Raw genomic sequence first — 15,124 nt, 5'->3', positions numbered from 1 at the left:
AGCTACTACTGAACCATTGTTGGGATTTGGACTGCAGACTGTAAGTCATCAATAAATTCCTTTACTATATAGAGACTATCTGCAAATTCTGTGACTCTAGAGAACCCTGACTAATACACTGCTATTGCTCGTAACCCCTCACCTTTGCTCATGTAAGCATCCCTAATCAAATTTAATGGTCCACTCCAACTACCAAAAAGGCATTAAGGTGGGAGGGTGTTTGAGAAAAGGAAGCAGGAGTGGCTAGGATGAGAGCAGAGGTAAACATGATCAAAAGGTATCATACATGTATGAAAATGTCACAGCAGCCATTATTATGTGTGATGCATGCTAATTATAAAAAGCAAACTCCACTTTTCATTAACAGAACAGGCGGGGCATGATGATGTACAAGAGGCAGGTTGTAGTGGTTTGCATATGCTCAGCACAGGGAGTGGCACTATTGGGAGGTGTGGCCCTGTAGGAGTAGGTGTGTCACTGTGTGTGTGGGCTTTAAGACCCTTGTCCTAGCTGCCTGGACGCCAGTATTCTGCTAGAAGCCTTCAGAGGAAGATGTAGAACTCTCAGCTCTCCTGTGCCATGCCTGCCTGGACGCTGCCATGCTCCCACCTTGATGATAATGGACTGACCCTCTGAACCTGTAAGCCAGCCCCAATTAAATATTGTCCTTATACGAGTTTCCTTGGAAGTTGGGCAGTGCTGGCGCACGCCTTTAAACCCAGCACTCAGGAGGCAGAGGCAGGAGAATTTCTGAGTTTGAGACCAGCCTGGTCTACAGAGTGAGTCCCAGGACAGCCAGGGCTACAAACAAACAAACAAACAAAAAGAGTTTCCTTGGTCATGGTGTCTGCTCACAGTTGTAAATCCCTAAATAAAACATAGGTGGATCTCTGAGTTTGAGGACAACCGGGTCTGCATACTACATACTCAGGCCAGCCAGAGCTACATAGGCAAACATCCTCTTCCCACTCCAAAAGGGGGGGGGGGTGTTCCAAACCAAACCAAACCAAACCAAACTAAAACAACAACAACAACAAAAAACCATGTCTTGAAGCCCTGCCCAATTTCTAATGGGAGCTGTACTGGCTGGTTTTGTGTGTCAACTTGACACAAGCTGGAGTTATCACAGAGAAAGGAGCTTCAGTTGGGGAAATGCCTCCATGAGATCCAGCTGTAAGGCATTTTCTCAATTAGCAATCAAGGGGGGGAGGTCCCATTGTGAGTGGTGCCATCCCTGGGTTCTATAAGAAAGCAAGCTGAGCTATCCAGTAAGGAGCACCCCTCCATGGCCTCTGCATCAACTCCTGCCTCCAAGTTCCTGACCTGTGTAAGTTCCTGTCCTGACTTCCTTTGGTGATGAACAGCAATGTGGAAGTGTAAGCTGAAAACACCCTTCCTTCCCCAACTTGCTTCTTGGTCATGATGTTTGTGCAGGAATAGAACCCCCGACTAAGACAGGAGCCAATGGAGGAAAGTAAGAAAAAAACAACCTGAGTGGTAAAATAATGTTTTATTCCATGGATGACAGACGCTACCATGCCACATCCCCACAGCCCCCGACCTTTCCTGAAGCCAGAGCTGGCTCCCCTTTCAGGTCTCCTGGGCTTTGCCAATGGCTAAACCTGTTGAAGTAGTGAAAGCACATTCTGTCAGAATGAGGTCCCTTCTCTCCAGTGCCAATGCATTGCCTATGGGGAGCCCAGCTTGCAACTCTTCCAACAGACCTAACAAGAACCAATGCTCCAAGCTCATGTGCACAAAACCAAAGCCCCCAAACATCAACAACAAAAAAATCAATATGGACACATCGCTGAGGACAGGGTTTCAGGGTGCCCCAGAAGGAGTGGCCTGGGACAATGAAAACTGACACACAGGCCGCCAACAATCCCAAAAGGGAGGGCTAGTGACTGGTATATTTCAAACTGGCACTTTTGGAGAGGCCAGATCAGCCAGAGAGGTGTCTGCATGCAAGCTCAACACAAGGTTAGTGCCTCAGCAGGGGTGGGGCTGCACAGACGCCAGACACGTGTTTCTTGCTTTATATACAACGGAATGAAATATACATGGTGACAGCGGTCACACATACGGTCGGTGTGTACCTTACAGTTCTGATGAGGTTGGAGGAAGCTCACCAACCTCGTTGTCAGAGCAGGAGGGAGGAGCCATCTCTGGGGCTGGTGTTGACAGGAGTGGAAGACCACACTGCCTGTGGGATGCTCATGGTGGTGTTGGCTTACTTGGCAAACCTAGGAGTGGAACCCAATGTGTCTTATGGTTTTTAAGCAAATGTCACCTGAAAAGACTGGACAACTGATTGGGGGAGAAAGGGTAGCAGTCGTAAGGACACATGTGATGGGTGGTGGAGCCACAGGCAAGTCCTAGATAGACTCAGGGATAGAAGGTTTTGCTGACTGACTTTCAGTGAGGGCTGCTGGGCGCTCTGTGTCCTTGGTGTCTGCAGTACCTCCACCAAGTTTAGCAGAGACAGCAGGTGTTCAGAATAATCTCTTTATCCAAACAAGCAACAGGTAAGTAAGTAAAGCAACAAAGACAGAAAGAAACTCCAAGTGAGACAGTCCAGGGTGGGAGACGGTGGGGCATCCAGTTAAACCGTAGGAAAACTCAAAGCAGTTCTCCGAGGTTAACCTGGGCAGAGCTATAGCCTTACTCTGTACATAAAGGCCTGTTCTCTGGGTGCAGATAGGGACAGTGGAGGCTTTTTCTAACAACAGAGAGGGGCCTGGCATGTCTGGGCACTGCGGAGACAACCATGCTGTCTGGTGCCCACGGTGCAGCTCTGTCAGACAGGAACCCAGACAGGACTCACAGGTGGGAACAGGAACGCGGTGCGTGAGTGCAAACGGTGGGGCTCAAGGTTACAGAGAGAAAGCTTGAACTTAAGGGCCTGTTTTCTCGGGCTCAGAGCATGCCCTCACTGTCATCTGTCCTTTGCTTTGTCCCTTGGGGGAGGGACATGGGATGTGCCAGTCACTGGGGGCCAGGAGGAGGCCATGCTGCTGAGGTGAGCCTTGTTCCAGGCTGTGTGGTGACTGGTTTCAACCTGGAGCTTGGTGCCCACCACCAAATGGCCTTCGGTATTGAGACACATGCTATGGAATGCCCGCACCTCCACTCCCACTGCCCTTGGAGGGAGGGTGGTGGTGGGGATCCCTCAGTTGCATATTGTTGTAGAAAGAGCCATGTCTGTGCTTCGGTCTCAAGCATGGTTAGTCCTCCTCCTCCTCCTCTTTTGCTGTGGTTGTTGGTAGCTTGTCCTGGATCCTGAAACATTCCACAAAGAAGCCGATGATGGACCTGTACAGGTGCTGCTTGAGCGCCACGCTGTGGAAGTAGTGACTTTCATCTGGGTAGATCTGTGAAGGGAAAAGAGAGAGGTTTCTCACCTACACTTTGCAAAGAGATGGACTGCAGGAGGCATGGAGGATCTGCAGTTGTTATAACTCCCGGATTACTGATTCTAGAGAGACTTCAGTGTTGTGTACAGACAGTTTGCCTCTGTGCTCCCCCCGCCCCACTGCCAGAGGATCCCATCCTCCTCACCCCCGGGCGAGCACGATATGCAGACAGCTGGTTTCTGTGCTGCGTACTCCTGCAGCAAGCCTGGCTCTCTCCCCCTTCCTTGGCCCCTCCCCTAGCGTTAGAATGGCACTACTCATAAAATTCCCCTTAATAAGGAATTCTGAGGCGACATTCTCCCTGCCTTTGTGTCTCCAAAAACCAACACCCAACCCTCCTCCTGATAACTCTCCAGGTGCCTGTCCTTGAGACCTTAGAGAACTAACAAGCTCAGGGGAGACCATGGAAAAAGTAAAAGGTAAACTGAGGTCAGATCACAGACAGGACTGGCCATAAAATTAGTCCTTGACAGACACCCACTAACCCCCTCCCGCTTCAGTACTATTGCACCCTCTGCTCCCCTTTTCTGTGAACATCCACACTATTCCTAACTATACTGTACATAAACTCAATGTTTTCTGGACTCAGGGTCGCTTGCCAGCATTCATGCAGTGAGTGCTCGGTGGGCAAACCGAGTTTGAACTTGAAACAATAAAAGACTCTTTTGCGAGTTGCAGCGGACCTTGCAAATCTTGGGCTCGTCTGGGTTTCCTGTGGATGCAGGGTACAACACAGGGTAGGAAAAGCCAGGGCCCCACACCCCAAAGTCTAGCTGCAGGCTGACTTTCCTCGCTGCTGGGGACCGAGCTCCAGTGCCCTTTGCTTTGGGAGCTCTGTTTCTGTACTAGGCAGAGGGCTCCTGCAGCCTTAGCAGGTCATGAAAACCCATCAGTCTCCCCAAGAGCTCCTCCCTTGGCAGTGGGTGTAGGAAGGATTGGGTGGGAAAAAAAGGAAATGCCTCATTTGGCCAGAGCTACTTGTCCTAATTTACAACTAGAGTATCACACTCAAGAGCTACAGGATTACACACACACACACACAGACAGTCACAGACACAGTCACAGTCACAGACACAGACACAGACACATTCACAGTCACAGGCACAGACACAGTCACAGTCACAGACACAGTCACAGACNCAGACACAGTCACAGACACAGACCCAGACACAGACACAGTCACAGACACAGACACAGACACAGTCACAGACACATTCACAATCACAGTCACAGTCAGACACAGTCACAGTCACAGTCACAGACACAGACACAGACACAGTCACAGACACAGACACAGTCATAGTCACAGACACGGACACAGTCACAGTCACAGTCATAGTCACAGTCACAGTCATAGTCACAGACACAGTCATAGTCACAGACACAGACACAGTCACAGACACAGACACAGTCATAGTCACAGACACATTCACATTCACAGTCACAGTCACAGACACAGTCACAGACACAGTCAGTCACAGACACAGTCATAGTCACAGACACGGACACAGTCACAGTCACAGTCACAGTCATAGTCACAGACACAGTCATAGTCACAGACACAGACACAGTCACAGATACAGACACAGTCATAGTCACAGACACATTCACATTCACAGTCACAGTCACAGACACAGTCACAGACACAGTCACAGTCACAGACACAGACACAGACACAGACACAGTCACAGACACAGACACAGACACAGACACAGTCACAGACACAGTCACAGATACAGACACAGACACAGACACAGACACAGACACAGACACAGACACAGACACAGACACACAGAGAAGCAGGTTTCTGGCTAAGTGGTTCTCTGAGGATGGGAATGAGCCCCAGGTTGCCTCTTGTCTGGACCCTCACATGCCGGCTTGGTATACACTCACCGGCCTGTCTTGGGTCCAGGTAACGTGGAAAGGAAAACTGAATAAAGTCTGGTTCATAATGTTTTGTGAGAATTGAATACCACATACATGCCATGCAGATTGGCTCTTTTGTATATGGCTGGTGCAATGACATAACCTGTCCTCTAGAGGCGCTGTGCCAATCCTGCATGCATGCGTATAGGAAGCCAAGACTGACTTGGAATCTTGCTTGTACTCTGAGCCCAGTCTCCTTTTGAATCCTGTATTCTTCTCATGCCTTTGAGGGTAACATCATCTTTTTTTTTTTTTTTTAAGCCTGAATATGAATGTTTAACTCACAAGGCAGTAAGGTAGTGTCCCTCCCCTTCTTGCTTTGCCCCTTGCCTCTGTGCACTCCTCTGGAGCTTGATGTGACTGCAAACTCTTGAGTCCTTGAGAGGCATCTGTTGTGCTGCCATGCACGGCCCCAGGTGAGTCTCTTTTCTAGGCGTGGGTGTCATGATGTGTGTAGAGTATACTTAACAAATCGTAAGTGTAACATACCCTGGAATACAATGTAACCAAGTCCTCCACACCATTCACCAACCCTTAGGCCTCTTCCTGACTCAACCCGCATGCATGGCTGCCACAGATCAGTAGATGCTGACTGCACAGGCAGATAGTGGTCAAAGCCAGATAGATGCTCTCTGAGGGATACAGGGTGCCATTTGCCCTTGCAGTAGCTGTCTCATCAAAGGAGCCAGAAAGCAAGAAGGAAGCAAGAGCAGTTTCCTGCATCATCTCTGTGCATCGCTGGGGAGAGACAGGAATGGATACCAGTGAAAACCATCATGAGTCTGGTTCCTGGGATAGGTAGCTCTATTGCAGCCACAGTAGAGGTACTTGGGCCACACTTACAGGGGCCACCTGTGCTATGCTGCGACTCGGGCCCTCCCACACCTACTTCATACTGCTGGGAGACTGCATATGGTGGCCACACCTACTCCACACTGCTGGGAGACTGCATATGGTGGCTTGGCCTTTCTCACTGCTTCAGAAGAGGAGTGTGGGGCAGAGTGGGGTGGAATGAACAGTGGTGGCTTGTGTATAGAACGGAGTTGCTGTTGGCTGAAGGGACTTACATGATCCGCTGTGGACCCCACTCAGCCCGGTACCCATGTTGACTCTAACAGGTAGCATTCCATACCTGTAAGCTGTAATTGGCCTTTCCCTTGATCAGCTGCGTGATGAGCTCAGCTGTGTGCTGGAAATGGATCTTTTCTGTAGAAGAAAACAGAAGCAATCGTTTGCTAAAACTCACAGCACCGCCCAGGGGACCTTCAGCACCAGGGGGCCCGTGCAGGGCTCTGTCCTCACCATCGGCCGTGGCGTGGATGATCAGGAACTGCTGGTCCTCCAGTGCTGACACACGGTGTGCCAGCTTGGTCATCTGCATGTGTGGGGCAAGGGGACAGGGTTAGCTGGGGGATGGGGTCAGGGAGCATGAGGGGAGAGGGAACATGGATGGAGAGTTCAAGGGAAGTGGAGGGAAATGCCAGGCCTCCCATGGGGAGTGGGCAATGTGGAATCCAGCTTGAGAGAGCAGCAGCTCTCTTAGGAGAGGAGAGTGAAGGGGGTTCTCCAAACACAAGTGGCCTTGGAGAGCCATCACGTCATCCTGTGACACTGAACAAGCTTGTCCCTGTGCAGAGTCCTGCCTGGCCACAGGATGCTGGCCTTCTGCCTATAAATGGCTGATAACATGGTGGCTGGGATGCAGTCGGCAGAGTTCACAGTTCAGCCTCCCTTAGGGTTAGGAGCTCCAACCTCCTACAGTTCCATAGGTTTTCTCATCTCTCCCCACCCATCAGAGCCAAGCAGGAGAACAGATGAGCAGAGGCCACATCCACCCGGTTCAGTGCAGTGGGAAGGTGATTCCAAGGTTTTGATGGTGGAGAGGAGCAGCCCTTAGAAGGGTGAGTGGCTGGAGGTGAGATGGGAGGCAGGGTGGGATGAAGGGGGATAGTAGGTTGGCCAGTTTCACCTGGTCCCCCACCTTTCAAAACAGCAACTATGCCAAACATACCTCATACGCTCTGTTGTCAAGTCCATGGAGGCCAAGGTACCTCTCAGAAAATGCAGAGGCTGGACAGAGACAGAGGGAAGGGGTCATCTCTGGTTCTCCAGGGCTCCAGTGGGGCAGAGCCCACATGGAAGGAATGAGGCTGCCTTCTCGCTGCCACTGGCATGGCAGATGCTAGCCTTTGGCTTCGTTTTGTTTTGTTTGTTTAGTTTGTTTTGTTTTGAGACAAGGTCTCACTAGTGCAGTTGTAGCAGGTTGGGAAACTGGATGTGTAGGCCAGAATGCCTACACCAGAATCCACCCATTTCTGCCTCCCAAGTCCTGGAATTAAATCTATGCACCACCATTCTGGGCTTAAGTTTTGGGGATTAAAAGATATCTCTGAAATCTTCTGGGTCATGCATGGCATAGGAGTCAAACAGTGAGTGAGTGTGAGTGTGCATGTGTGTTTGTGTGTGAGTGTGTGTGTGAGTGTGTGTGTGTGAGTGCATGTGTGTGTGCGTGTGTGTGTGCATGTGTGTGTTTGTGTGTGTGTGCGTGTGAGTATGTGTGTGCATGTGTGTATGCGTGTGTGTGAGTGTGTGTGTGTGTGCGCATGTGTGTGCACGTGTGTGTGCGTGCGTGTGTGTGTGAGTGTGCATGTGTGTGTGCATGCGTGTGTTTGTGTGTGTGCGTGTGTGTATGTGTGTGCATGTGTGTGTGTGTGTGAGTGTGCGTGTGTGTGTGTGTGTGTGTGTGTGTGTTATGCTTAAATGTGTCATTTCTGGTGGGTTTCTCTAAGTCAGCTCAGGTCTTGGTTCTCTGCACATGACCTGACATGTGCCAGGTGACAGAGAAGGAGGTGGAGCCCCCACCCCCCCACCCCCAGCCAGGACAACCAGGGATGAGGGAAGGGCTCACCTCAATGTCACAGGGTGTCAGTGTTTTGTGAGTTAGGAGGGCAATGAAAGGGACTTCCCAGTTGTGGTTCATCCAGGTAGGCTGGAGAGCTAGGCAGGGACAGTGCCTGCCTAGCATACAGGAAACCCTGAGTCCTACATTCAACACTGAAAAAAGGGTGGGTGTGGTTCAATTCATGCATATTTGAATCAAGCTGATTTGGAATAGCATGATTAAGATATTAAGAAAGTCTCATTGAATTTGAACAATTCAACACACAACACAGAATCTTATGAGAAGGTTATCAGGAGTTGAAGCAGGAGTGTTCTTATGGAAAAGTCAATGAAATTTGCATTAAGGCTGTCAGCCTCTGGTTCATGAACCTGAGAGGCTGCTGGACCAGTGCCCTTCCCAACTCTGGCCTGGTGCGCGGGATCTACAAGTGCTAGGAAAGGGCATTGGTCCACAGGCAGCACACAGAGAAGAGACCAGCTCCCACAGAACTCCAGTGGACCTGAGACAAGAGGTTTCCAGGTTCTTGGCATCACTTAGTGTGGGGTCCCTTGGAGCTCAAAGCCCGGCGCCCCGAAGCCCGGAACAGAATGTGTATCGCAGGGCCACTTAGGCCAAGCCACACACTGCCAAAGAAAGGGACGGGTGTTCAAAGAGAGGGCAGTTCATGACCCAGGACTCTAACACAGTGTAGTCTGGGGCCATGTCTACCTGGACAGATGGCTCCCTCTCACCCTGGGTGGTCTGGACAGCACAAGTCATCCTGGAAACCCATCCCTCAGGTCTGGTCTGGCTCATGGGAAGCTTCACTCTATGTACTGACTAGAGACTTCCCTCCTGCCCCAGGGGGTCAGTATGCACTGGGGTGTGTGTGTGTGTGTGTGCTTGCTGTTGGGCACAGAGGTGCTGAAAAGAAAGATGGAGCCATGCTGCAGGCTCAGCCCTGGGTCTTATCAAGGCCATTACCATAGAGTTTGAAGTCTGTTATTGGAGAGAGCGCAGAGCCGCAGGTGAAAGTCTGACCTTGATTTTCTCCCTTGGCTGGGAGGATGTAAGTGCTCAGGTACCCACCATAATCCTAGGAGACACAAGAAGGAAGGAAAAGAGGCAAGAGGTAGGGTTACTCGCCACAACTCAGCAGGAAACCAGCCCCAGTCCAGGAAGGCCAGCCCCTAACACGTGTGTTCACGCAGTTTTTTTTTTTTTAATTGAACTTTAAATATCCTTGTTGGGCAATAAATGAGACACAAAACAGTTTCCTGTGTGATACAGTCTCTCCTCTTCAGGACCCAGTGCCTAGGGACCCAGGTTAAACGTGCTAATGACATAGAGATCCAACCTCTACCTAGAATGGTGACAAAGGAAGACTAGTGTCCAACATTCCAGTCCGGCTGACAATCCATTTTCCCTCCCACTGCCTCACTTAGAGCCAGTGCCTGTCTCTGTGATCTAAGGAAAGGTGAACCAGAGCCTGGACAGGGCGGAGAAGCAGGCCTGTCGCTCAGGGCTTCATGAAACCCTTGTGTGTGTCCTACAGGCAAAGTGAGTCCTTAGCACCCATGTGGCCTGCCTGATCACTCACTGGGCATGGGGAACCCTTGCTTGTTCTCCTAGCTGAAGCTGTATTCCATCACTGTGTGGCACCTTTTAAATATTACAGCCCGCTGAGAAGAGTCAAGGGGTAGGGGACGGATGTGATACTTGCCTTAGCACAAATGGGCTGAGAGAACAGGGGGAACAGTGGAGATTGCAAAAGGCTTACATGACTGTCTATGTGGGTGTATGAGTAAGCATGTTGGAGAGAGAGAGAGAGAGAGAGAGAGAGAGAGAGAGAGAGAGAGAGAGAGAGAAACATTTGTGAGCTTGTGTATATATGTGACAATATAAGTAAAGAAATGTAAGAACATGTATGCATGTGTGCATGTGTGCATGTATGTATATGTATGTATGGGCATACAGCTGAAAATACAGTTGTATGTGTATGAATATATATTGTGAGCCTGTGTACTTATGTGAATATGTGAGCACATATGTGTATGAGTGTATAAATGTTGATATGGTATAAAATGTATGTGTGAGATTGTATGTGAGCATATGTAGCTATATGAATACATGTGTGTGCATGTGTGCAAACCTGGGTATACTGACCATGGCAACGTGGGGTGTGGAGAACCCCACAATTGATTAAGCCTGGGTAACATCCACATCATGCCAAGCCCCCCACTGGTTTGATAGTGTGTCCATTTTGTTATGCTATACTGTGGTAGTGGTTTTTCCTTAAGCAGGGCAGGAGAATCTTGTCAATATTTTAAAATAACAATGAAAGTTTTTCAGTTTTCTGTTCTCCTTCCTTCCTTCCTTCCTTCCTTCCTTCCTTCCTTCCTTCCTTCCTTCCTTCCNTCCTTCCTTCCTTCCTTCCTTCCTTCCTTCCTTCCTTCCTTCCTTCCTTCCTTCCTTCCCTCCTCCTCTTCGTCATCCTCCTACTTCTGTAGACAGGAAGATTTAGCACAGGCAGGCTCTGGTCTCTCCTTGCTGCTCTGTAAGAATCCCAAGGGCTGTGTAATGGATGGGCACCACCCACCCAGCACATCATTTTCTAGGAAGGATGATGATGATGATGATGATGAATGGACTCTAGATGTTCCCATAAGCCGTTCTGGCCAGAGTTGGCAGGATACAGCTCCCAGATGTCCGCTTGTCTGTGAGGAACAGACTCTTCTGCATAGGGTTCTCTGGCCCTGAGCATCCTCATTGTGGAAGGAAGGGATACTTCGAGCTAGGCTGCATGAAGACTCACACAGCTCATGAGGAAACGACAGGAAAGGTCACAGGTGAAAGTTCTGAAAGAATTGATGGCACCCGGGACCAGACAGTATTTTTAGTAATAAAGAGTTGACAGGCCATGGTGAGCACCCTGGGGGAAGGGAAGTGAGAACCCAAGTTGGAGGCTCACAAAGCCTCTGCTTAAGACGTGTTTAAACAAAGCCCAACAAACCCGGGCAGACCCATGCTAAGTGAAACATGGCCCCACTCAACAGATTTGGAAAGGATAGATCCGTCAAGAGCCTGGGCTGCTGCAATGGTCCCAGTGGGCTGGGCATTGGTGTGAGTTTGGGGAGAGTGAAACTCAATGACAACACAGGCTCTGGCCCCCTCGTTTCTACCACCAGGGTATTGGGAAGTCAGTGTGTGAGGGTTAAGGGGTATGGTGAGTACTGACCCCCAAATAAGTTTATCATTGATCTAGTTGGCTCTGGGCTTCTCTCAGGCACCAGTGTCTAGAACAAGCCTCGGGGCACTCTCCAGGCTCTGTTCTGTCTCTGGGCTAAGAAGAGAGTCCACTGGAGCCTCTCTCTGTGGTCTCACCTCTGCAGGTTAAGATGACTCTACAGGCTCATGTTTGCTCATGGGCCCCCAGCTAGTAGCACTATTCTGGAATGCCATGGAACCTTCCAGACATGAGCTAACAGGTAGGCATTGGGCCACAGCCAACCCCCTGACCTCTGACCTCAGTCTTTCTGCTTTCTTTGCTTCCTAGCCCTTCCTCCAGAGATACAACTCTAACTCTTACCACCATGGCTGCCACGCCTTCCCCAACACGGAAGCCAACAGAAATCATTTCTCCCCCAAGTCGCTTTTTGTCAGGTAGTTTTGTTTGGTGAGAGCCAGGAGCCATGAGCAAAGTAATAAGGGAGTGGTGGGCTCTGCTGGGCCTGTTCCTGGAATCTCCCATACAGTGCTGTCAGGTCCCAGTATGCACTGCTCCCTAGTCTGTGACCTATATTCTGATGCTGACTTCTGGGGTCCCCTGAAGGGCTGGGCTGGGGGCCGAGGGGGGAGGAGGGTGTAGAGTCATGAGCTTTCTGAGAGGAAGGGGTCTCGAGTCTACGTTGTGTGAAGAGGGAAGTGTGGCCTATTAGGCCACGCAAGTGGCCCTTGAAGACCTGATTCCCATCATTTGGCCTCCATGAAGATCCCATAGAGGCCACCCCAAGCCATGTGATGAACTAACTGCCAGGTGGAAACTGCTATGCTTTAGCCATGGGGAACCCACAGCTTTCCTTCCATCTGAGGAAACATGGGGATTAATGTGGCTGTACATGGGAAGATGTCCACCCCCTGGGCCCTGGTCCCTCCTCTCCTGGAGTGCACATCAGAGCTCACCAGGCTCTGCAAGAGAAGAAATGAGGAGCTCAGGGCTGCTCCCTGACAAGGACCTGGCCTGTTTCCCTCCATTCAGGTCATGTGACAAAGGCCAAAGATAAGCTCTCCCCACAAAGCTGTAGTCACTAATCTCTCCCCTTCCCCCCAAGATGACCTCAGAGGGGCTCACAGGAGGCTTGCACCGGTCTGTGCTCCAGCGCTCATAAGCCCGAGCTGAGGACAGCACAACTCACCTTCCCAAACACAGCTACCCGAGTCTTGTCGATGTACTGCTCCGTCAGCATAGTTCTGCAGGCAGAGGGGAGGGAGGGAGAGAACTTATGTGGGCCTCCTCTGTGGTCTGTGGTCTATGGATATATCGATTGTCTATAGCACACATGAAGAACCTTTTCAAATTAGAAAGGATCTTGGAATTCTAAACACAGTTGCTGACTGCTGTTATTTATGTGGAACTCACAGCATATTTACACTGTGAATGCACAGCACCCTTGCGAGGCTTCTGGAAGAACTTCCCGGTGCACAGCTGAGATGTTGGAAGCAGCAGGGAACACCAGAGGCCTTTTGGCCCCTCCTTGGCCATCTTCTCTTCTGCAATAGGGTGCCGGGTTACGTGACTGCCCTTATGCAGTGGACGTTACACCCGTCACGTGGGCTCCAAGGGGATATGAGCAGGCAGAAGACAGTCAAAGCTAAAGAGCTTCAGGGAGTTACTGCCGTGGGCCAGCGTCGACCTCCTCCTTCCACACAGAAAACCTACCCTGATATCTGGTGGTGCCAAGTCTTATAACCATTTCTGGGCTCTTGTCCTGTGAGTGGTGCCAAACCTTATAACCATTGCTGGGCTCTTGTCCTGTGAGTGGTGCCAAGCCTTATAACCATTGCTGGGCTCTTGTTCTGTGAGCTCCTGGGTTGAGGAGTGACATCACTGATGTTTTTCTAGAACATGTTTGCTGTTGTCTTTCTTTGCTCAGCTGGTGAGCTCACTGCTTGTTTTTAGAGAATGAAAGAAAATGGTCCTTATCCTTTTATCTCCAAGCTCCAAGGGAGGGGCTCCAGGGATGACATCCTCACAGGTATGTTAGGACTTGGGACGTTTTTCCTGGGTTCTCCATGACAGGGAGGAGACAGTGGGCCTCACTGTCAGATGGGATGAAGTAAGAGCAGAAGACAAGGAAGGGAACTAGGCAGGAGGGCAAAAGGCAAGGATAGTGCTCCCATGAGCACCTTCCTTCCCCAGCCTGTCTAGATACTCCCTTATTTTCCCTGGGAAGCCTGTCTGGTGTAGTGTGGGTTACAGGCAGTCATCTTCTCCTCCTCCTTACAGACAGAAGCCAGTGCCACTTGTTCCTGTCCTCCCTCTGCCAAAATTATCCCACCATCAGAATCTGGGCCAGCTGGTCCCTGGAAAGCCAGCTTGCTATTTGATGATGCAGACCCTTCCAAGTATTCCCAGGCTATCTTGTGCTGGTGTGGGGTAGGGGCTCTGGGTTCTGGATCATGCAGGGTAAGTCCAGGGAAATGAAGAGAAGGTTACCAGGCTATTTTAGAGTCAAGGAACGCTTTCTTCCTTTATTCCTTGGAGTTTCTGGAAGTGTCTTCTGTGTTCCTGACCAGCTAGTAACATCGGAAGACTGGAGCTAAAGTTATCATAGTCATGGCTGTCCTAAACTGGAGAAAGTCTCTTGAAGTGAGTCTGTCCTGCTTGGCTGTATAGATGGATAGAACCTGCATCTTTGTGGACACTGTTGTTCTATGGAGCTTCAGCCCTGGGTCTGATACCTCTGTGAACCTTCAGAGCCCACGAGCTCCTTGCCTTAAAAGCAAATGCAAGTGTATATGTGTGTAAGCCTGTGTAAGTGTGTGTGTGTGTGTGTGTGTGTGTGTGTGTGTGTGAGTGACTTCTGTCAAAAGCACCCTCACACAAATACCTTCTCTGATTGTTGGGCTTTTTGAGCTGTTCTCCTCTGTGTCTTCTTATTTTGTGTATATAGATTTTTTGCCTACATGTATGTCTGTGCACAGCATGCATGTAGTGCCCTTAGAGGTCAGAAGATAGCACTAGGCTTTATGGAACTGGAGTTACAGACAATTCTGAACTATCAGCTATCATATGGGTGTTGGGTATTGAACCTGGGTCTTCTGGAAGAGCAGCAAGTGCTCTTAGCTTCTGAGCCACTACCTCAGCCCTCTGTAGTTTTTGTCCATAAGACACATGAAGTTTGAAGACATCACCTTGTATCTCTTTGGCCGGCTCATACTCCCTGTTGTGGCTTGAACCTCCTACACACTTGCTCCTTGGGTGGTGGGGCTATGTGGAGGAACTATGGGCATTCTGGTAGTGGGCATCAGATGGTGCAAGTGAAGCACTGGGGTGGGCCTCTGAAGGTTGGCCTTGGTTCCAGCCTTGCTGCGTTTCCTGTCCATCCACGATGTGAAGAGCAGCTTCCACACACTCCTACAGCCAGAACCCCTGGCATGACTCTCCTGCCACGACAGACTGACATGGTAGAACCGTGAGCCAAATAACCCTCTCCACTCTTAAATCACGTCATCTGGCACTGTGACCACAGCGACACAAAGGCAGCAAACACTCCCTGGAGGAGAAGGTCCTTTGCAGACTTTAAAAAGCGTAAGTCAGCCAAGTCTCCTCTTCTGAAGCTTGGAAGCTTCAGGTGTGCGAGCAAGGTCAGCTCACTGCAGGCTCCAGCACTCAGGTGTG

At 50.2% G+C, this 15,124-nt stretch overlaps 1 protein-coding gene across 4 annotated transcripts in view; it reads right to left on the bottom strand.

The window, feature by feature from the left end:
• Nucleotides 1–1,491: 1,491 nt before the first annotated feature.
• Nucleotides 1,492–15,124, bottom strand: part of Dpp6 (dipeptidyl peptidase like 6) — a 900,820-nt gene continuing 887,187 nt past the window's right edge. For 3 of the 4 annotated variants that reach the window (XM_021188263.2, XM_021188253.2, XM_021188270.2), the window contains exons 21-26: nucleotides 12,639–12,693; nucleotides 9,208–9,319; nucleotides 7,354–7,412; nucleotides 6,645–6,717; nucleotides 6,475–6,548; nucleotides 1,496–3,374 (exon numbers count right to left, since the gene is read on the bottom strand). In XM_021188263.2, coding sequence (XP_021043922.1) covers nucleotides 3,228–3,374; nucleotides 6,475–6,548; nucleotides 6,645–6,717; nucleotides 7,354–7,412; nucleotides 9,208–9,319; nucleotides 12,639–12,693 — 520 coding nt within the window. In that variant the 3' untranslated portion in view covers nucleotides 1,496–3,227. Of the gene's footprint in view, nucleotides 3,375–6,474; nucleotides 6,549–6,644; nucleotides 6,718–7,353; nucleotides 7,413–9,207; nucleotides 9,320–12,638; nucleotides 12,694–15,124 lie in introns of all 4 variants that reach the window. The other variant, XM_021188277.1, reaches the window with a different exon arrangement.

The sequence above is a fragment of the Mus pahari genome, chromosome 2 (assembly GCF_900095145.1).
Source record: "Mus pahari chromosome 2, PAHARI_EIJ_v1.1, whole genome shotgun sequence".
Taxonomy (NCBI): Eukaryota; Metazoa; Chordata; class Mammalia; order Rodentia; family Muridae; genus Mus; species Mus pahari.
The sequence above is the reverse complement of the archived record's forward strand: the minus strand, read 5'-3'. Positions and strand labels throughout refer to the sequence as shown.